The sequence below is a fragment of the Cyanistes caeruleus genome, chromosome 3 (genome assembly GCF_971803275.1).
Source record: "Cyanistes caeruleus chromosome 3, bCyaCae1.hap1.1, whole genome shotgun sequence".
Taxonomy (NCBI): Eukaryota; Metazoa; Chordata; class Aves; order Passeriformes; family Paridae; genus Cyanistes; species Cyanistes caeruleus.
Window position 1 is genome coordinate 13,629,020 of NC_141703.1, and position 21,466 is coordinate 13,650,485.

General features: G+C 46.7%; 3 protein-coding genes and 1 long non-coding RNA gene across 24 annotated transcripts in view; 2 read left to right on the forward strand and 2 right to left on the reverse strand.

Annotated features, from left to right (window-relative positions):
* The window catches only part of APOO (apolipoprotein O), a 42,120-nt gene extending 35,773 nt beyond the window's left edge, over positions 1 to 6,347 (forward strand). Inside the window, exon 9 of the mRNA XM_086879905.1 lies at positions 5,083 to 6,347. The gene's annotated coding sequence lies outside the window, so the exon portion shown is untranslated. The remainder of the gene's footprint in view (positions 1 to 5,082) is intronic.
* On the reverse strand, positions 709 to 5,083 carry LOC147653965 (uncharacterized). Its single transcript, XR_015284136.1, has 2 exons — positions 1,268 to 5,083; positions 709 to 929 (listed from the first exon to the last, which is right to left on the reverse strand). It is a non-coding gene; the product is annotated as an uncharacterized LOC147653965 (long non-coding RNA).
* A 4,724-nt stretch (positions 6,348 to 11,071) lies between the features above and the next one.
* On the reverse strand, positions 11,072 to 14,049 carry SAT1 (spermidine/spermine N1-acetyltransferase 1). Of its 2 annotated transcripts, XM_023918504.2 has the most exons (6): positions 13,529 to 14,049; positions 13,372 to 13,423; positions 13,204 to 13,287; positions 11,931 to 12,032; positions 11,804 to 11,844; positions 11,072 to 11,584 (listed from the first exon to the last, which is right to left on the reverse strand). In XM_023918504.2, the coding sequence occupies exons 1-6, from the start codon at positions 13,592 to 13,594 to the stop codon at positions 11,414 to 11,416; spliced, it is 516 nt and encodes a 171-aa protein (XP_023774272.1). In that variant the 5' UTR covers positions 13,595 to 14,049; the 3' UTR covers positions 11,072 to 11,413. The 2 variants fall into 2 exon arrangements, with proteins under 2 accessions (XP_023774272.1, XP_023774271.1); XM_023918503.2 differs by having other exon boundaries at positions 13,204 to 13,423.
* ACOT9 (acyl-CoA thioesterase 9) overlaps positions 13,994 to 21,466 on the forward strand; it is a 29,087-nt gene continuing 21,614 nt past the window's right edge. For 4 of the 20 annotated variants that reach the window (XM_023918498.2, XM_086879886.1, XM_023918499.2 and 1 more), the window contains exons 1-3: positions 14,118 to 14,335; positions 16,042 to 16,426; positions 20,764 to 20,855. In XM_023918498.2, coding sequence (XP_023774266.1) covers positions 16,359 to 16,426; positions 20,764 to 20,855 — 160 coding nt within the window. In that variant the 5' untranslated portion in view covers positions 14,118 to 14,335; positions 16,042 to 16,358. The other 16 variants (XM_086879883.1, XM_086879891.1, XM_086879882.1 and 13 more) reach the window with 15 other exon arrangements.

Below are 21,466 nucleotides of genomic sequence, written 5' to 3' on the forward strand. Positions count from 1 at the left end.
TTGTGGGAGGCTGCAGATCCCGGTGGCTGTCCCTAAAATCCTGGAAACAGCAGCTTTGCAGCACTTCTGGTGCCCTACACCCTGAACGGGTGTTGGTGGGCCTTGCATAACAGGGACCTATTCAAGGTTAGGAGTGTTTATTTATGAAGAGGTTTGCATCATGTTTGTTTTTCTAACATCCAGTTTCCTGCTCACGTGAAGGCAGCTACAGGAGACAGCTGTCCTGGCTGGGGGAACATTGTGGTACATTGAGCCAGGTGAGCTCCTCAAACCTGACCTGCCCTCCACAGTGAACACAGGATCATAACAAACAAACCAAAAAAAACCAACACAAAAAACCACATCAAAACAAGAGTGAGCAAATGTGTGCACTATGATTTGAAAAGGGCACAGTGAAAACCTACAGTGAATTTTTTATGCATGCTCTCCATTGTTGATTTTCTCCCCTCTCTAGTAAGGATTATTGGGTTTTTACCAATCCCTTTCTCCTTTCTCCCCTTTCCCACTCCCACCTCAGCAGTACAGTTGGAGGGGGTCATTCCTTCCCAGGTTAAGGCTTAGGGGACATTTTTGTGGGGGACTTCCAGCTGTGTAAGAGGTAAACCCATTTTTCCAGGATGCACAAAGCTGGAGGTGGGAAGGCACCCACTGACACAGCCCTCCCAGCCCTGATTTCACTCAAGGTTCTACAGTAAAGCCAAAGTCTTGTTGTATTTCATAATTCGTTTTATTTTGACTGCTCTAGGTGATATATTCTTTAAACATTTTGATGTTTATACATTTAAACTTCAGGAAAAGGAAATTAATGTGAGATTTTAATTAAATTTCATAGAGAACAAGTTACTTGTAGCAAGGCAATCAAAAGGGGTCCTTGCTTCTGGGATGGAGATTTAGGCGCTGATTTATTCATCCGATCTATTTCATTTGTCCTAAAAAAGGGAAGGAAATCAACAAGCAAAATTGTATTTATAACAAAGAAGTTATCAGGCCCTTTCCAACCTGTGCCATTACAGTGCCCTAATTCTCTTTATAGATTAACAAGCCCAAACTCACGTTATCTTACTGAAAACATGAGTAGACACAACCAATATGTCATATGATAATCCCAGTGCAGTGGTGGTTTTGAAGTGATAAATGTAATTAAACAACTTTGCTGGAGAGGTGCACCAAATGTTTCCCCTGGTGCATTTTTGAAGGTTACATTTGATCAGGCACAGCAGAGGCGAGGGTTTCCTGCTGAGCGCCAAGTTACCTGGGCACTACTTACCTTCAGATGAGTCAGTGGGATGAGGGGTTGTCACAGGCAGGGAAGGACAGATAAAACCAAGTGTTGCAGTGCCTCTGACTAAAGAGAAACTGGCAGGTGTTGGGTGCTCAACTGGAATTTTCAGAGTTCAGTTGCAGGAGGTGTTGTGGCAGTGCTGGTGTGAGCTCAAGGGGTCTGGCTGCACCGAGCCCTCTCAGGAGGAGGTGGCTCAAGGAGGGCGGTCCCAAGATGATGCTGAGCCCACACACCCACACATCAGGTGACACAGACAGCCCAGAGGACCACAGAACCTCCTGCCTTTTTCACAAAATAAAAGGCATGGGAAGAAGCCCAAATGACACCCAGACACTGCCCTCCAGGAAAAGAGAGGAGATGGGCTCATTGCACTGGAGACATGGCTCAGCCATTAGTCAGCCCCACCACAGGACTCCGTGGGATTTGGGGCTCTCCTGCCATGCCAAACCCCCTGTAACACCTCCAGGGAGGGAGCCAGCAGGTACCAGCCTGGGCTGCCAGTCCTTGCTGTGGGGACCAGTCACCAGACCACGCTGCTGGGACACAGGCTGGGACAGAGTCAGGGACACTCTGGGGTTTCTGGTGGTGCATGTATTTTTTGGCTGGACAAAGGACGCAAAACATGGCACTTGGCTGCAATGGGCAGCAATTTCCAAAACAGAGGGTGTGGTACACACTTCTTATTGGTGGTTGTAACAGTCTCTTATTTAAAATTCTCTAGTCATACAGTTGTCTCAAGAATATAACACTTAGCATAAATTATTTTATATAGAAATGCAGTGTTTAGTGTCTTCAACGCACTTTCTGTAGACTTTCTTGTGATACAGAAGAGAATAGAACTGTTTCAGTTGAAAGGACCTACAAAGAAGATCTAGTCCAACAGCCTGATCACTTCAGGTTGGTCAAAGTCAAAGCAGATTATTAAGGGCGTTGTCCAAATGCCTCTTAAACACTGACAGTCTTGGGCCATTGACCACCTCTCTAGGAAGCCTGTTCCAGAGTTTGACCACCCTCTTGCTAAAGAGGTTACTAATGTCCAGTCTGAACCTCCTCTGATGATGCAGCTTTGAACCATTCCCACACACCCCATCACAGGATCCCAGGGAGAGGAGATCATCACCTCCCTCTCCCCAGGAGAGCAATGAGATTGCCTCTCAGCCTCCTTTTATCCAAATATTGAACAGAACTGGCCCTAGAGCTGAGCCCTGAGGAGCACCACTGGTGACCAATTACATGTAGCCCCATTCACTACAACCCTCTGACCCCTGTTCTTCAGCCAGATTTTCACCCAGCCCACTGTATTCCCACTCATCCCACAGCTGGACACAAGCCTTAGAAGTTCAGTGCCACACCTTTAGTGGAAAATACTCAAAAAAACCCTTATCATGATCAGGTGCAACTCATGTACTGTTTATGCACATTATCACTCAGGTACTAACTCTATTTGCTGTGAATGAGGACAAACTCCACTATATGTTTGTGGGAAAAGTCTTTTAACTATGGCTTTAATGGGGCAGAAGAAGAGGAACTCACATACGTGCGCTCACTCACACGTGATGTGAGTCACACATAACTTTGAGACTGTGTGATTAAATAAACTACTCTGAAAAAATGGGGATTTAGTTAATGGTGTCAGCTCTGCTGGACGTCCATGGAGGCTGGTCTCAGGTGTCACAGGGAAGGCTGATTTGAAATCAGCCCCGTACATCATCCTGGCTGTACTTGCCTGGCCTGGGGTGGTGGCTGAGTTTGCAGTATTCTGGTAAAAGAGACTCTCTGGAAAAAGTATTGATGTTTCATGCCAGCTGCATTGCAAAAAGCTGTTTTTGGGAACACTTGCTGCTTCACCGCAGGGCACTGTATTTCTTCACTTATAAAACTCGGTGTATGTTTTGCCCAGTGTGCTGGGACGTGGCCTGTGAGACAGGCAGCCAAGTGTGCTGCTACCCACAGCACCATAATGCACCCCTGGCCGGTCACGTTCCACTCCAAAAGCCTCCTCAGAAAAGGCACTTCCCTGTCTGAAGGAGAAGTTTGAGCCTCCTTTCCCTGTGATGCAGAGTAGCTGCTGAGGGGGCCCAGCAGCAGAGCAGACCCACTGCCAGCCCTCCTCTGCCCTTGGCATGCCCAAAAGCCTGGGGAGGGATGAACCCACACTTGTTTCCCATGTCTGCCCGTGTTTACCTCAGCGGGTTTCTCCTCCATCATCCTTCCACCATGGGCCACACTGAGACCACAGCTGTGATGCTGGCTGTGGTGTCCCAGCAGCAGTAAATCCCGACTGCCCCAGCTCAGCCCTGCTGCAGAGCAGCTGCCTCACACAAACCCGGGCTCTCCCGGGTCTCATGATGAAAAAGCACTGTTTGCCGTATCATGAGACTGCTGGCCTCAGCCTTCCTGGAAAAGGGCACAGTCTTGGCATTGGCTGCCATGGTGTGTGTCCATGCGTGTGTGTTGGCAGGTGCTGAGCCTGCAGGTGTCCCCCACGCTGCAGCCAGGCAGGTTTTGCTGGCTGCAGTATCACCAGAAACAAGACTAGGAGGATTTGAGACTTGGAGTTGTCCGTGGTCATTTCCCCAGGCATCTGTCTCTCCTGTGGAGTGCAACCTTCAGCACAGAGCAAGTGCTTGGGCACCAAGGGGTTGAGAGCTTCCAGTGGCTCAGGGACACCTCCATGCCCCTCTGTTCTGTGCCAGCTCCCACAGAAACTCCTCTGAAACATCCTGCAGCACCTGTGATGAGCTTGGTTCTATTCAGAGCTGTGTAAAGTAAAGCCACCATGGTTGAGCTTGGAAAAGGTAATGAAAGAGAAGGAGCAGCTACAAGTGCCACTGTCCCCATGGTGCTGGAGTTTTGCACGTCAGCCCAGTTAGCTGAGGGACTGTGTCTGCTCTCTGGCAAGGGGTGAGGGCTGTCCCAGCACAGCCTACAGCATGCTGGTGCTTCAAAACCTTTTATTGCAAGCTGCATGTGCCTGAGGTGCATTTATATTTGATTTATATTCTTTACTTCTGTAAACAGGAGCACCTAATGCTTTATAACTTAAATGAAAGGACCATCACTGCTTGGATCCAAAAGGCTCAACAGTTTCTTTAAGAACAAACAGGAGATAATGTCATGTCCTCCTCTACACTTCCATTTGCTTTTAGACCTGTGAAAAAGGACCTTTCACTTTTGCAGAAAATACCTTAGCTGAGAAGCAAGATGTAAGCCTGTGTAATGGGAGCCCCAAAGTGCTCTGGGTGCCTAGAAGTAAACCTGGCCCTGCCTAGGAGTGATGCAGGGCTGTCTGACTGTGTTGAGCTGTGGGGGTGAAAAGTGCTTTGGCTTTTAACAGCAGAAAATAGCTTGCTGATACCAAGCCCAAATGGCAAGTAAAGGAGCTCTGAGGCTCTGAGTCCCTGCAGGACTTCTGTCATCAAATTTCAAATTGTGGTGATGGCAAATCCAGTATGCAAATCCAGCATAATTTCATTACTTTGTGCTGAGAAGGTAATCAACTCATGCCTATAAATCCTGAATATTTGCTTACGTAATTTATTTTTGTTTTCCTATGGGATTCTTTAGCCTTGTCCTGACTTCACTGTCATTTGGACCAGCTGTACTTTGTAATGCAGTGGACTTTGGTTTACCACCCTGTTTTACAGTCTGGCAGCTTTACAGCTTTCAGAGATATGTAGTTACATAAAGAGGGTGTGCTTTCTTGCCTGGCTAAAGAATAGCCACTATCCCTCAAATTTTCAGCTAGTTTTGTTTTTGTTTAAAACTGGATTAATGAAGTGTTATTTCTTTGATCCTAGGGCTTGTTGCTGCCTCCATCTGCCAGTTCTGCCTGTTGCTCTTCAGCAAACGAATAGTTCCTGCTCCTGCACCACCAAATCCAAAATTAGTACTTGCTAATCCATTAAGTTATGGCTAATAACATCAATGGGAGGTAAAAATAATCCAGAAATTATTAATGTATCCCAAGAATTTGCCTCTCAGACTTTTGATTTTGTGAAATAAGTCTTACAGTTTGTTATGATTACATTATCTGGAAAGAAAAAACCTGAACTATGTCCCTTGATGCTGCTTCCTCTGTTGGGTGTGTGGCTTCCTGTGGCAGGCTGTGGTCAGCCCCTGCACCGGGCCTCCTTCAGTGCTGCAGATCTCTTCTCCTGCCTCCTTTTTAATTTACATTTTCTGCTCCAGTGGCAAAGCTACACCCCTGTAAGGAGGTTATGACCTCTAGGAGTGGTGGATGCAGAGTTTGATCCATTCCTGTATGTTAACTCTGAAAAAGACGTGTACCTGCAACTGTAGCTAAAACACATCGAGGCTGTGGCTGGAAATGTTTGTGTACATTTGTGCTAGGCCATGGCAGGAAGCTGGCTGGGGGAGAAACCCAAATCCCATCATGTGAGCTGATTGCAAAAGGCACGAGACTACAGACCAAAACGACGAGTCTTGTTTCCTCCCGCACAAGGTGTGCGGTGGTGTTTGTGTGTCAGTGACTCAAGTGGGCCAAATCTGGAAGTTCAGAGACATCACAGACAGCCCAGACTGGAGTTTGCTCATGATGAGAGCAATAAAATCTGTTCAAAGGTACCTCCACAGTGGTATCTGGGTATCCAATTATAGTAACCAGCTTTCCAAAGTCTCACCCTACAGTTTTATCAGTGTGCTTTGAAAATAACACTGCAATATCCAGTTACTTGGAAACACTGATGGGCTTTCATGTGGAAAGATACTGTCTCTCTCATATTTTTTCCTGTGTGGAGGAAAGTTTCCAGTAGGAATTTCAGGGATCCGTCTCCCATCCCTCCACAGTGGGTTCCTGGGAGGTGATTTGTTAGATGTAAAGCTATCTCATCATGATGTACAGCAAACTTACAGGAGAGGACGGGCACATGGCTTTGTCTTACTAAAGCATGTTATTTTTAGTCTGTTCTAGTGGAGATGGGAAACGGTTCAAGAATATGAAGGTTCCTTTTTCCTGTGAGTTGATGTGACCGTCTGACACCTGCTAATATCAACAATCAAAATACGCAAAGTTTGAAAGACAAATAAACAGAACTATTTACCTGAGAGCAGTTTCTGAACAGGGTGTTTGTTTTCCATCCTCACAATCTAATTATCCCCTGGGGCTTTTTGTCTCTTGCTTTGGCCTGGAGTTTCATTTCTGTGAAATGAAACTGAAACTGGTTTGAAGATGGAGTTTCTTCCCCCTCAGTCACTATTTTTAACTGAGGTGTGTTCCTTTGCTTTATTCTGTTATCAAACACAGAGTGTGTCTGATCGAAGAAAAAGGCAGAGCTCAGCAGGGCAAGGCCTGAGGGTCGGGAGAGGTGCATCTCCCAGTGCCACACTGGTGTTGGGCTGTGCCCCAGAGCCCACATCCACCCTGGCCAGCCTCACACCCTCTCCTCCGTGAGCTCCCTGTGGGGACAAGTCTGAGCTCCTGATGGGTTCTGAAGCCCTCCATCAAGGTTGTATTTACCAAAAAACATCTGGAACGCAAAAAAAAAAATTAGCCAGGTCTTGGTGAGAGAAGAAAGAGTCCTGGGAGGGAATCTTGCCTAGATTGATTTAGAGCCTGCTTTGAGTTTGCAGCGAGATTAAACATTAGCAGCAGGCATGGCGCTGCTTTGCTGCTCGGCTTCGGACGGCAGCTGAGGCCTCCCTTTAAACTGCAGCCACTTCTCTGAAACCCGAGTTAAAAAAACCCGAACAATTAGGCAATCCTGCCCAGGCAAGCAGAACAACCGGGCACAGCAGAGTCCATTGCGTGAGGTGAATTATTTAAGCCGCAGGTTTGGTCCCTCGGCGGTCCCCGTCAGTCCGTGTGAGCTGCGGAGCTCAGCTCCGGCTCCCTGAGGGACAGCCCAGGGGAGCGGGCCCCGGGAGGAGAAGCTCGGACAAGCCGAAGGAAATAAAGCTTCTGGTCAGCTGGAAGTGAGGCACGACACACACCCCTGGGCCGGCATCCAGCCCGAGGCAGGGCTGCCCGGCGGGAATTAGGCCGAGCTCTCCCGGGTGCCGCTCCGTACGGAGCTGGTGTTTGCCCCGAGCTGACAGTGGGCCAGGACAGCGACTCCCCCAAGACAAAACACCGCGCAGGAGTGCGGTAAAGCGCCCAGACGCTTTTTCGGAGGAAAAGTTTGCATGGGCTTTTCGAATTACATCGACAGCGAAGTCTCTTTACAAGAAGAGGGGAGGGGGAAGGCTTGTTTTCCTCACATATATTTTGTTTTAACTTATGTAGACAAAACAAGCCTCCCTCCATGCCGTCGCTATGGCTACGGCTCGGCTCATTGTGCAGGAGCCTGTGAACAGGAAAAGCGAGAGGGGGCGGCGAGCCCGGAGCTCCCTCCGCTCGCAGCCGGGATGGTCCTGACGCATCCTCCGGCCGCGGGTTTGGCCAAGGCCACCCTTCTGTGCCCGCCCGATGGGAATGTGGAAACTCTGCCATTGCGAAATGTCCCGCTGGCTGGATCAGCGTGAGAACTTCCCGGGGCATGAGTTTGAGAGGGAGAGCGAGGAGGAGCTTTGCACCTCGGCTCCCTGGAGATGTTATCAGCGCTGGTAGCACTCGCTCCCCAAGCTTTCCCCGGAGGCAGGCTCGCTGCTGCAGGGGATTGCGCAGCTCTGGCTGACCTGCAGGCCAGCCCTGTGCCTCTGCTGCGATGGGCTCCCGCTGCTGGGACACCGGCGACCAGCTCAAAGGCAGCTGGTATCGCTCAGCTCCATCAAGCGCTGGCACTCGGCTTGGCGGTGTGATTTCCTGGCACCGAGGAAAATCACACCAGCTGAGGTTTCTCCAGCACCTAAAGCCACAGAAAACGCTGTGTTGTATGTCTAAGTTTTAGTTCCAGAATCACTTTGGTCCTCCCGTAGTTTGAGAAAAAGTTATTGAGGGAATTTAAAATTGGTCTTTTCTTAACCCACAGCATTGCCACATTGCTGTTGGAGACTCTTACCAAAACTGTGAGAATACTTCTGCTGGTTTTAAAAACCCTTCCTCTTAGTAGGATCTCAGCAAAAGTAATATCTGATAGGTTGGACCTTGTGTTTCTTTCACGTGTGAATGTTTAAAATTATCCCCATTGGCTAGAAAAGGTCTTCTCTTCTAGCATTGCCTCACTTGTTTTCTGTGAATCCCTGAGAATCCATTCCATCAGAATTTGTTTAGAAAATGCAATGGTAAGCCATATTGGCAGAAGATGAACAAGATATGATAAACAATTTTAAATTGATTGAAAATTTGACTAAGCTGCTTACTTTCCTAATTATAATGCTTAATTAGTTAGCTTGTTCCATCCAGTCATGCAGCTTTGATAGCTTTATTGTGCTCCAGAAGTCTGGGGCCTGAGATTTAAGCAGGCCTGCCCTAGATATCTAATGAACTGTTAATTTCAAAATAAAAACACTCTTGCTCTACTAGCAATCACCTTCTGGTCTGATAAATGGAGCCAGAAGGATAAGCTTAAAATAACTTCAAAACAGGTTGCACTAGGACTGAGATGCAGTAGGTATTGAGATGAGATTGAGATGAGATGATGAGGAGGTTAATATAGCTCACAGAGTAACCAGCGAAGTGAGTACATCTTCACCAAGGAGAAGATACAACACCCTGATGCTCAGTGAGAACTGCTAGAGACCATCTCCTCTTCCCCATTCTGCCTCCATCACCAGCTCTTGGGCTGGTTCCTTGGGTATGCTTGTTCTCACTTCCTCTGGCCTGCTGAATTCCAGAAGAGTACAGGCTCAGCAAGGATAGGGAGGTTTGTAGACTGGCATTTAGACTTTGGCCAAGCAAGAAAAAAAGATTTCCACTGTCCTTGGGTAGGAGGGGGATTGAGCCCCGGGCTGTTGTGTGTGGTATGAATGCTGCCACAGCAGCTGTGGTGCTGGACAGACAGGGGCAGGCCTGGAAATGGATGTTTCTTATGCAGAACCTGACCTATTCAGTCAAGGTAATTTTTGTGACAGATTCCATTCTCAGTCCAGGTGGAGTTAGTCCAGATAAGCATCAGAACCATATCACAGAAACATAGGATGGTTTGGCTTAAGAAGGGATCTCAAAGACCATTTCCTTCCAACCTCCACCATGGTCAGGGATGTCACCCACTAAACCAGGATGCTCAAAGCCTCATTCAGCCCGGCCTTGAATGCTTCCAGGGATGAGACATCCACAACTCTGGGCAATCCATTCCAGTGCCTCACCACCCTCACAGTAAAAATTTCTTCTTACTAGCTAGTCTAAACCTGTCCTCCTACAGCTTAAAGCCCTCTTGCCCCTGTAAAAAGTTCCTCTCCAGCTTTCTGTAGCCCCTTTAGATACTGGAAAACTGCTGGGTGTCCCTGAAGCCTTTTCTTCTCCAGGCTGAGAAGCTCCAACTCTTTCAGTCTGTGTTCATGGGAGAGGTGTTCCAGTGCCCTGATCATCTTCATGGCCTCCTCTTGACTCACTCCAGCAAGCCCACGTCTTTCTGATGTTGGGGACCCCAGGGCTGGATGCAGCACTCCAGGTGGGTCTTACCAGAGTGGAGCAGAGGGGCAGAGCCCCCTCCCTTGACCTGCTGCCCACAAGGCTTTGGAAGCAGCCCAGGACATGGTTGGTTTTCTGGGCTGCGAGTGCAGATCGCCAAGACCATGTTGAGCTTGTCCACCAACACTCCCAAGGAAGAGCTACCTTCTGCTGTCTTCCAGAAGCTCCTGTATTTTTATTAGTGTTCTCACTCTCAAAGCAACAGCTGACAGCCAAACCTCACACCTGGGCAGAGCTGGCACACTGCTGACTACACATCAGCTAAAACCAAAAACAAAACAGAAAATAAGAACAGTTTCATGCACAGCTCTCTGTTGGCCGTGGGCAGAGTGATAGCTTATTCTTACAGTTAGTTCAGCATCTCCCATGGCTGAAGCAGTCACTACTCACCGCTCTCTAGGATAAGGAAATATGTGACAATTTATGCAGTGACCAACGGGTTTAAAACCTTGTTTTATTTAAACCAGTTTATGTTACAAGGCAGCTAAGTCTCTTTCCTTTCTTTGAAGTGAAAGCAGTGCTGGCCAAAAAAAGCCTTTTATTGCAGGCTCGCCAGAGAGCAGGAGGAAAGCAACACAAAGTTTGCATGCATCCACTTTCACCAGCTAATGAGAAGGGCACAGTACTGCAAATTTGTTAATTTGTCTCAAAGACATGATGACCAGCATTGTTTTAATCTGCTACTGTGCAAACACTTAAACACACAGGGCTGGTTTCTTATTGCTTTACACAGCACTTACAGCTCAGCATAAATGCTGAGCCTGACCTGAAATCACAATTAGAAACACACACCACCAAATGCGTTCGAGTTTGGTGGTTTAAGAATCACATAAGGGAGCTTTTTTTGTGTGGTTTGTAAATATACTTTCATTTCATGTGACCAGTCAGAACCAACTTTTGTTACTTAGGCCTTGAAACCACACCAGAATGCCTCTCTCCCTTCAAGGCTACACCATTCCAGCTGAGGTACTCAGCAGACAAGTGAAGGCCTAAGCTCCAGACTTTCTGGAACAGCTGTCCAGAGAGCAGCAACCTAATTTAGGGACTCCAACTGTACCTATAGATCACAAGGCTGGGATGCCCTACTCAGGCGCCACCAGGCCCCAAAGGCACCTAAGTACACTTTTATCCCACCAGGATCATGGTAAATCACTTCACTTTTCACTTGTTGGAAGGTTGAAGTCAATTCAGTCTTTTATTAATCTGCATGTTATTTGACGGAAAACTTCACGTGAGAATTAAAGTAAAAACTACTGCCATTAAGTGAAAACACTATTTTATTTTTATAAAAGGCAATAATTAAAACAAACCCTACCAGTGTGTACATTGTACACATTTGAATGACACTTACAAGAATGAAGTTTCCATATACAAGGATTACAAGCCCACACTGGTATAGGATGCACACAAGCACATACTGAACTTCAGATGCCTCAGCTCCAGATCACAGTACCATTACTCTATGACCACACCTGCACTGTCATTATTAGCATCCACACTACTTTATTCCACTACAAACTGTACATACACAGAAAGCAAGAAGGAGTTTATTCAGAGAGCACATATATTCGCAGAAAGAATTTATTTGCTGGAATAATCTCTCACTCTTCTGCTGCCATCTTCAAGAGATACTCTTTATCAATCTTGAAGAGCCTCCAGCCCTCCTCAGTGGACAGATCAGAGGCGCCCCTTCTCTTGTAGAACCTGATGGAGGGTTCGTTCCACTCTGCGACGAGGAAGTGCATGCTGCTGCAGCGGCACTTCACAGCCACCTGCAAAGCCAACGCCACATGGTCACAGTGCCCAGGGACAGCCCCAGGGACAGCTGGCCAGATGACTCAGCAACAGCCTACCACCAACAAGTCATCTAGTTCATGCCAACAGTCACTGCAGTGTTTCTCACAGTTTAGCAGACTCTAGCCAATGTTTTAAGCTGTCTAGAGTCCTGCTGCATCCTTCAATTCTTGTTTAGACTTAGCACTTAGACATACCTGGCTCAAGTTCTTCAGAATTTCTGACCCAATACCAAGTCCTAAAAAACCAAAGAAACAAGAAACCTAAGTTTTAAATCTACAGAAACCTTGCAGGAAGCAGCTCATCTAATTCTGCAATAGGTACCTCTGTACTCAGCCATCACATAAAAATCTTCAAGGTACAGCAGTTTTCCAATCCATGGATCATAAGTGAAGTAATACATGGCAAAGCCCACAATGCATGTTTCTGAAACAAAGGATGTAACTTCAGCTAGTCAGAATTTAAAAGGTAAAAATATTAACTTTTACATGCATGTTTAAACATACAGATTCTCTGGCACATGCAGACATTTGACTGGCATTTGCAAATACTAGGTTACAATTAAAAATGAAATTTGCAAATAAGCACACAGTTGAACACAAGTTCTGACAAATTTGTATCAGCCTAATAAACAAAAAGTTGCCCTGTCCATACACTGAAATCCTCAAAAGCACTGCCATAGTAACTGCTAACATGGCCTTTTTCTACAAAATAATGCACACCCTGATTCATTTCCAGTTTGGGAGAATTAAGAACCTCAGACAGCAGCTCACAATCTAGATGATTACCCCAGCTCTGCTTCCTTAGGTATAGCCTGTCAAACCCTGGAAAACACTTATCTTTCCATGTATATTCCTCAGTAACTACTGTGCCAGAAGGCCTATTTACAGGCCACCTTTACAGCAGCATTTCAAGCACTTCCACTGAGCATCACATTCTTCTTTACCTTCAGCACCAGGAAGTCAAGGTAAGTAAAAGCTGCAACTTCAATTATAACTGTGTGGCTGAAGAGAAAAACCAACTCTTCCAACAACAGCCCACTCAAACATAAATCCTGAGTATTTTAACTACATCTGCTGTAACACTCTGCACATACTGTAAGAGAAGCGTGCAAACACGTTTCTGTGATCTACTGTGTCTTTGGTAAAGGTTTGGGAACAGCACTTGCCCCTGTAGACCTTACCTCATATTATGATCATCTACTTTATTGTGTAACGGATCTTTTAGTTACCTCCCCGCCCATCCATGTACACAGAAGGGCCATGTACATGGCGAAGCTAGAGACTGTAACCTGAAGATTGGGGACAAATTAAAGAAAAAAATGTGATTCAACAGAATTACATAAAGGTAAGTCAGGGTCAAACAAGAAAAGCCATTTAATAATTGGAGTCAAGCACATTATGTTATACTTGATCTCCCATGTTTCCAGGATTAGCAACCACTTCAGCAGAGTATCACTATACATTACTGAATTTTACCAGTTAACCTAGTTCTCCTATCCCAGTCCACTGGCGGAACCTCAACTACAATTGTTAATATTAAGCAAATGATGCTTCCGTGTATTTAGCGTCCAAAAATAAGTACCAGGAAGTCTCACCTTCAGACGACCACTGGTCTTTTGGCACTTCTGCAACCAGACAGTGGTAGAAAGGGTGCTCGCCAAAACCATCCTCAAGCAGCTCTAGAAAAGCAGAACACACACGCGCCTGAGCCACAGGCGCTGTCACTCGGCCACCAGCCGGGTGAGCTCTTGCAGCCTCCATACCTTTCTCAGTTAGCACCACTTGGTCCTCCATGTCCTCGTATTTCGCCAGTTCCTGGAAGAGAAGGAGGTTGTGAGCGGCCTCTCCCCGCCCCCCGCCCTTGCGCAACAGCTTGTTTTGCTCCGGCCGCGGGCAGCGCTGCCCCCCGCCCCGCCGCACCTTGATCAGTCGCAGCAGGTCGGGACAGTCCTCGGGACGCGCGGCGCGGATGCTGAACGAAGCCATTTTCGGCGACGCTTCCCCCTGCGGCCCCCTCGGCTGACGAGTCCCCGGTGCGTGAACAGGAGGAGCAGCTGTTTCTTCATTCGTGTCCCGGGCGCGGCGGCCACCTGCGGTCAGTCAGGCTGAGAGCATGTCCCGGCGGCGTTCGGCTGCTGGCGGTCTCGGCTCGCTACCGCTGCTTCCCCGACTCGGAGAGTAAAAGGCGCCGGCCTCGGCCGCCGTATTTAAAGACGTTCTTGGCCCGCCTTCCGCTCCCACCGACCAATAGGAGCGCTCGCGGTGCTCGCCTTCAGCCAATGGCCGCGCCCCTCCTCGGAATCCTGCCCGGGCCTGCCAGCAACAGCTGCGGCCGTCTCGTGACTCGCCCTCCCCCATCCGCGCGCGGCGCCCCCTGGCGGGGCTGGGCGGAGCTGCAGGGCGAGACCCCGGCGGCTCTCCCTGGGCGGCGGGACCGGCCCTCGGGGACCCCCGGCGCCGCCCTCGGGGACCCCCGGCGCCGCCCTCGGGGACCCCCGGCGCCGCCCTCGGGGACCCCCGGCACCGGCTGCCGCGGGAGCCCGAAAGCCGAGCCCGACATTGCCCTGGGCTCGGGGCTCTCCCTGCACGGGCGCCGCCCTGGCCGCAGAGCACGGGGCAGCGTTGGGGGCGCTTCGTGCTCCGCTGTGGGGACAGACAGAAAGCAAACCTGCGTGTTTGCGGAGCAGTGATCCGTATCCAACGCGCGGGAGCGTGTCTGGCACCAAGGTACGCCCCCGGGCAGGAGCGTCCTTACGGAAAAAGGTTCAAACCACTGAAGTTTAACCCTGGGGTTGGGACGTTTCCCGGGCTGGCACACGCACCGTAAGCAGCCTCACTGGAGGGGAAGGGGTTGTGCTGGGGGAAGCACGAAGGAGTGGGTTTAAAGCAGGGGGATCTGCCAGTAATCTGCTGTAAGGGAGGCTCCGACGCCATCCTGATGGAGGTAGGGATGTCACTGAGGAGAGAGGTGGGTGTGATGAGGAAAATTCCATCTGGGTACACTCAACAACGTGACTTCGGAGTATCAAAGGGTGGAATTATCCTCAGCCTTGCGCTTCCTCTGGGTATTACCTAGAGGTTCTTCAGTATGCTGAGGAATGAGCTGGATCATGATCTAGATAACTGTGTGGTCAATGGACCTACCAGCTGGGCTGGCACCCAGAGAAGAGCAAATCTTTGGCGTATGTGTGGTTTTCTTTTCAGCCTCTTCCATTAGCTGTGCCACTATCATGTATATTCTTGGATATTGTAAAGGAGCGCTTTATTTTACATTTAGCTTAATCTGAGTTGTTTAAAGAGTGGTTTGGGATATGGGAAGACAGTAAGCCGTGCTACCAACTCTCACAACACACCGCCCTATTTTTTAATGTATCCAACAAGCTACAAGGTTGGCCTTCACTTGGACAGAGGGACCAGCTGTCTAAGTGAACAGAACATGATACTGCAACAGGATTATATAAAGAAGTGTATATAAAGTATGTGCTTGGGTGGCTGGTGTTAGCATACAGTGGAAAGTGCCTGAAGGCTTGGGAGAATAATTTAGGATTCATGAAAACACCCTAAATGGTTCAGTTTACCCTCTACTTGAGCAAGAACAGAGATGCCCAAAGAACAGAAGCATTTCCATATCACTAAGCAACTGCCAGTGGCTAGTAGCAGAAAAGTTAAAATTTATTTAATGGATTGTGAGTCTGGAAATCCCTCAGGACAGGGTATTTAGTAGGGAGATTGAATCTGAATAAACTACCAAAGAATAGACTCAGCCTAACAACATACCTTTAATGAATACAGATTTTTTCATTCCCTAGAAATAATTAGACTGGCATCAGAAATGGGGAATACTGTCTCTGTGAAAGACAACAGCCATTGTGTTGTCTCAACTCTTTGTTTTGCATTTCACAATGAGGAAGTCACACTATCAGGAAACCTACTGCTGTGTAAGAACACAAAGTGCCTGGTTTCTTTCTTCTCAAGTCAGAAATGTCACATGATTTAGAAGTTGAAGTCTCAGCAAAAAAAGATCCAAACATTTTCTCCCTTGACTGTTTTTGAAAGTCCTGCTTAACTTTGCTCAGAAATATGCTGATATTGTGTTAATAGACTTCATTTGATTTAACTTTCAATTTCACAAGGGAGAATGAAAAAATACTAAAAAAAATTCATGAAGTGTCAAAAAATGTTTCATGAAACAATAGGAAATGCAGAGAATTTAGTGAAAAAAAGGAGAATTAAAAATGACTAATTAAGATATCTAGATTTCAGAGACTATAATACAACTATTTAGTTATGTATTATTATAGGTATTTTTCCAGAATAAGTAAGTTTAATAATAATGGTAAGAATATGTTATAAAAAGGTTCCAAAATAACTCAGTTTGTGAATTAGTTAGACTGGTTTGGTATATGTTTTACAGCTTCTTCCTTTTGTTTCAGGTCTGTTTGTCTTTGAGCAGGTTTCACGTCATCTTGACATAGCTGGGGCCAATGATGAAATCTCTAATGACTTGTACAGGGCTTGGATTTTGTCCTTCAGCGGTCACAGCCTGTTGATCTGCCCTTCTCTCCAAGGAATGAGTAGTGGCAAGTCTCCTGAAAAGACTCAATATTTTTTTTAAATTGTGCAAATATGTGTGCTGGCAGGTGGTTAGCAAATGTGTTTAAGGTAAACCAACATTGAAATAATCTGTTATAATGAAATATGCACTGAAGTCTGTATTAGCTCACTTCTGTACGAGCCAGAAGCTTCCTCCATGTGGAACTTGCTGACTGAATCCATCTGCATTTCCATCAGGAGGGTTGGACTTTGGTGTTTGAGAAGGTAAAATGGTTAGAACTACCTAAAATGTGCATAATTCCTATTATTCTTACTGTATTTTCTCCCTAATTATTACTCATGAAACTGAAAAATTTGTGCAAAATAGCAAGCAGCACTTTCTTTTTTAGCATGCAACAGGAGCTTTTATAAACAGCTGTTAATAAAAGCACACGGAGTGTTACATAGTGACTGAGGCAAGTTTTTCCCACATCCTGCCCAGAGATAGAGCTCTTTTCTAGTCTGAAGATACAGGAAATAGCCAAGCCAGTTCCCCCAGATCCTTTCATGGCGATGCAACTGAACAATTTATTCAGAGTTCTGGGACCCCATCTGCACTTGTATTAAAACCATGTTTTTATTTGCGTCTAAATTTTCTAATGTTCTCTTTCCTTGGAGGATGGACAGAAAGGCTCAAAGTGGGGACCAGCTTTCTTTCTTTACTGTTCAACTAATCAAACTCTCTTCCCCTGTTTTTTATTTCCTTCTTCACTAGAAAGATTCCTTGCATTCTTTATGAATGCCTCTCTCATGCCTCAGAGGTTCTCTGTAATAAGTAAGAGGAGAAGGAGAAAACCCCCTTATTCCACACTAAAATGTAGCGAGTTAATGATTTTTGATTGTGCTAATAAATATTTCCAAGTATTTCAATCCAAATTGTATCTCCTGTCAAATCCCTGGAGCAAAATACAGAAAATGCAATTAATATTCAGTATTGATCTATAATTTTTCATGATTTTGGACAGTTGGGATTCTCTTATAATTTTAAACTGAATGTTTTCTTCCTAATCCTTAGACCTTGTGTAGTTATTTTTGAGTTCACAGTTGCTTCTGATGTTTTATTCAAGCCACTTAAAATTACAGTTTATCAGCACTAAGCTGTACATAGAAAATAGATTAATCTCTGTCAGAATAGGACAAATACTAAATAAATACTGCATGAGCAATGCTCAGAATTCAAGGTAAATGCAGAATAACAGTTTAATGTGATAAAGCTACATGAATTTCCATATTCTGGCAATAAAAGGACCACAATTTTTCTTTATTATCTTTGAAAACATATTTTTGATCATTAGAACCCTATTCCTGTAGGCTAATACATCTTATCTGTCATTTGTAATCATGCAGTTTAATGAATTTGGGGTTTAGACATAGCTAATTATCTTCCTGAATCCACAAATCATCTATATCATGTGTGCAAATGATTTGGGGAATAGAAGTTACAGAAATAAATGTTGGGAAAGAATCCAGCCAGGCCTTGGTTTTGGATACAGTAGAAGTATTGTATCTGGACACAGTAGAAGTCCCTTTGGCTCTGATCCTGCAGTGTGCTTAAATCAGGGTGAAATATCTCAGGCTTTAAAAAGAAACCTATGAAATCTAAATTTTTCCTTATAATTAACAGGGGTTTGCACAATGAGTAGGTGTTTTTCTTATGGTTTAAACTCACAGTTTTGTCTTTAGCACAGTCTTCTGCACTCCCCAGATGTGATTCTTTTCATGGCATCTTGATTTTTGAACTTTCAGCATACATGCATACCAGGTTTCCACATTTTTTTACCTGTGACCAGATGAGTGAGAAGCTTTGCAATAGCCCCCTTAGCTTTTTCATGGAATCACAGAACGGTTTCAGTTGGAAGGGACTTTAAAGACCATCTAGTTTTCAGGTGTTACTCTTACATGTAATGAATACTCTGGTTAATATACTTTGTGTTTGCCAGAACATGTTTTCTCATATCCTCATCCAATCTTGCTGGTGTTTTGCTAAGTCTTCAGCAAGGTGTGCTTAACAACTTCATTGCTAACTTGTACCTCCTATGTACACTGTTTTGCTGGTGGGCTGGAATGGCCAGTGAGAACCACAAACATTGGTGTGGTGGTTGGTGTGGAAGCCACAAACCTGGGCACGTGTGTACATCCCTGTCCCATGGAGGTGCAGACACAATTATGGCAAGTGCTGTGCTCCTTATGGGCTCCATGGTGTCTTGGTGCAGAGCCAGGGCTGCCCCTCTGCCACACACCCCAGTGCAGGCCCCATGTTCTCTCTGCTCTAAGTTTCTTCAGCTCCCAGGAATAAAAAAAAATTCTGATTAATTGAACTTGTTGATTATTTGCCTGTGCAAAGCACACAGCTTATTTAACATAGCTCTATTTTCACAGTATCAATTAGGTTGGAAAAGACCCAAAATTATTGAGCCCAACCTGTGACCGAACACCAACCATGACACATGTCAACCAGACCACGGCACTGAGTACCACACTCGGTTTTTCTTTAAACACTTCTAGGGACAGTGATTCCAGCACCTCCCTGGGCAGTCCATTCCAATGTCTGAACATTAATGGGTTAATGTTAATTTCTGTGAAGAAATTGCTCTACCTAATGTCCAACCTAAACTTCCCCTGGCGCAGCTTAAGACAGTGTCCTCTCGTCCTGTTGGTTGCCAGTGAGAAGAGGCTGACCCCCACCTGGCTACAGTCTGCTTTCAGCGAGTTGTACAGAGTGATAACGTCACTCTTCAAGCTCTTAAGCCTCTTCTCTTTAGGAAATTCCGAGGCTCTCAATTACCTTCTCTAGCAGTGCCACCAAGTGACGGGCCGGGGCAGGAGGCCGTGTTCCCCACGGCCGTGTGACGGCTCGGGGCGCGCCTCAGGCTCCGGGCACAGCGCCCAGCTCAGCGCCGCCAGCCCGCCTTCCTCACGACACAGCGGAAAAACTGAGCATTAAAAAGAAAAAATAACGAGGTTTATTAAAAGCAAGTCCCAGCAGGGCCCGCCCGACGACTAACGGTGTCCTGCCCCAACCTCCGCCCCGGGGAGCGGCCGCGCCACGGGGCAGGCCAGGGCCGGGCGGTGCCGCCCGGGGATCCCGGGGTGGGCAGGGCGACGGCTCCCAGCTGCAGGCGGCCCGGAGCCTGCCGTGTGCGCGGCGAGCCCCGAGTCGCTGGTGCGGGAGGACCGTGGGGCTGGGGCAGGCGCGGCCCAGCTGTGACAGCCCCGGCGAGCACCATGCTGCCCACCCGGTAAGGCGGCCCGCGCGTCTCCGGCCCGGGTGGGGAATAGCGGCCGGGGGAGATGGTGCCCCCGGCGGGCCCGGGCCTGCACAGGGGAGGCCGTGCCCCGCGGCCCCGCTGCGCTCTGCCGTGAGGGGCAGGGTGGGGCACCCCGAAACTTGAGCAGCGCCGCGGGCAGCGCGGCCTCGGGCGCGGTGCTTGGGCCGGTCTGGGGCACCGGGCGTGAGCGGGCCCTGCGGGGTGCGGCTGCAGTGTTTGCTGGCCCGGCTGTGACACACCGAACCCGGAGGCTGAAGCAGTCGCAGAGACGTTTCACCCTCGCCATTCACGTCATTCCTGATGCATACGGGACTCCGCTGCCTTCAGAGTTTTCTTTTTTTTTTTTTGTTTCGTGTGTGTGTTTGTTTTTTGTCTTACTCTCTCAAGGTCTCCGTGTGTATTTGCAGACAGTGAAAGCTTTTGTGTTTATGATATATATGTGTAGATATATATGAAGGGAAGAGAGAGGAAGAGAGATGTGTAAATGGCCTTGCTTTTCTCTTGGTGCCTGAGAACCTGCCACATTTCCTTTTGTGAGGTGGAATCCCAGTCCCAGAAGAGGAAAATTAAGGGACCAGCAATCCATACGCCTTGTCAGGATGATGCTGTGAACTATCACAAGCGGTTTTACACACCATATTTTTGTGTTACCACAGTTACACTTGGCTAGAGGAGTAGTGCTGGCTAGTACCTTATAGAACACTTAGTGAATTGTGGGTGGATTATATCCTCTGTTTCATGGTTGTCCCTCCTTGCTTAATGGCTAAGAGGATCATATCTGGCACTTTAGGTTTTTTTGAGTTGCTGCAATACTAAGCCACAGAAGAGAAAACCAGGCTTAGCTGAATGGGACTGCTTGTGAGACCTTGTGAAGTCCTTTTTTGTATATTCCTCCGTCCACTGCTGTGCACACCAGCCAAGTGCAGGAGAAGTGTATTGTTAGAGTCATGGATGATTTCCTAGAGGCACATGGACCCACCCTATCTGTGTTAAGATGCTACAGGGTAAAAGCTGGTGTTGAGTCTAAGTTGGTTCTCTCAGGATATCTGAATAGTCAGTGAAGAGAACAATTACTGCCAGTTAAACATTCTTCTTGTTTTTAGATAAAGAAAGGTGCCAGTTGGGATTTCAACTGTATTGGAACCATTGCACCGATGGTATCTAGTTCTAAAAATCAAGCTGAAAATAAGGACTAGTGTTTCTGAAGTCACCAGCATAATTCCAAAATTAAATCCTAAATTATTTCAATGGGATTATTTTTAATGACACTAAATGTTTCTGCTCTGCCTATAGGTTGTGCATCATGAGGAAACTTCCTTCTGTTCTGGCTAGGACACTCACTTCTGGGACCAGTGCCTCCCCAGGGCTTCTTAACATGTCTGAAGGTAGAGTAAATTGCAGTGCTCCAGAAGATTTAATGATGTTACTAAGGAGTTTATTTTTTCAGGTGATGTCCATTCATATATTAGTATGGTTTGGATAATGAATGTGCCCTTGTCTGTTAGCTCATGGTGTAAGTATTTAGGAGGCAGCAGAAAATTGCTGTGTGTTTGGAAGTGAATGGCACAAATATGCTAAGTTACTGAAATTGCAAATTTAGAGAGTCCTCTGGTTCTTCAGCCTTGGCAGAAGAAGGTTCTTTTCTGGCAGGATAACTGCTGCTCAGCTTGGGTCTTGATAGAAAGTCAGTGTAATGCAGATAGGTACAACGAGACTGGAGAGAATGGCCAAGAAATGGGGAATTGAGTGGAAATAATGCCTTACAGAACTTTTAATCTGTCAATCCTGCTAATTTTGCAAATTTGTAGAAATCTTTTAATCGGATCAGCAGCACTGCCTCGTGAAATTGCTCTTGTCAATAGAGCTTTGTGTTGAAAGTTTGTTTCAGTGCTCTAATAGTTATAAACCATAATGCTTCTGTTTCAGAAGTTTTAAAAAAGATTTTCTTGCATTCTAATCCCTTGTACTGGGCAGGAAGAAAAAGGCTGGAGCCAGG

What these genes read in the sequence shown, in the direction of transcription:
- SAT1 (XM_023918503.2), bottom strand. Translation starts at nt 13,594, where the DNA reads ATGGCTTCGTTCAGCATCCGCGCCGCGCGTCCCGAGGACTGTCCCGAC. An exon ending in ACCTGCTGCGACTGATCAAG is followed by an intron (nt 13,424 to 13,528) that starts GTGCGGCGGGGC and finishes CTTCTCTTCCAG; the next exon opens with GAACTGGCGAAATACGAGGA. An exon ending in TTCTGAAGAACTTGAGCCAG is followed by an intron (nt 11,585 to 11,803) that starts GTATGTCTAAGT and finishes TTGGCTTTGCAG; the next exon opens with GTGGCTGTGAAGTGCCGCTG.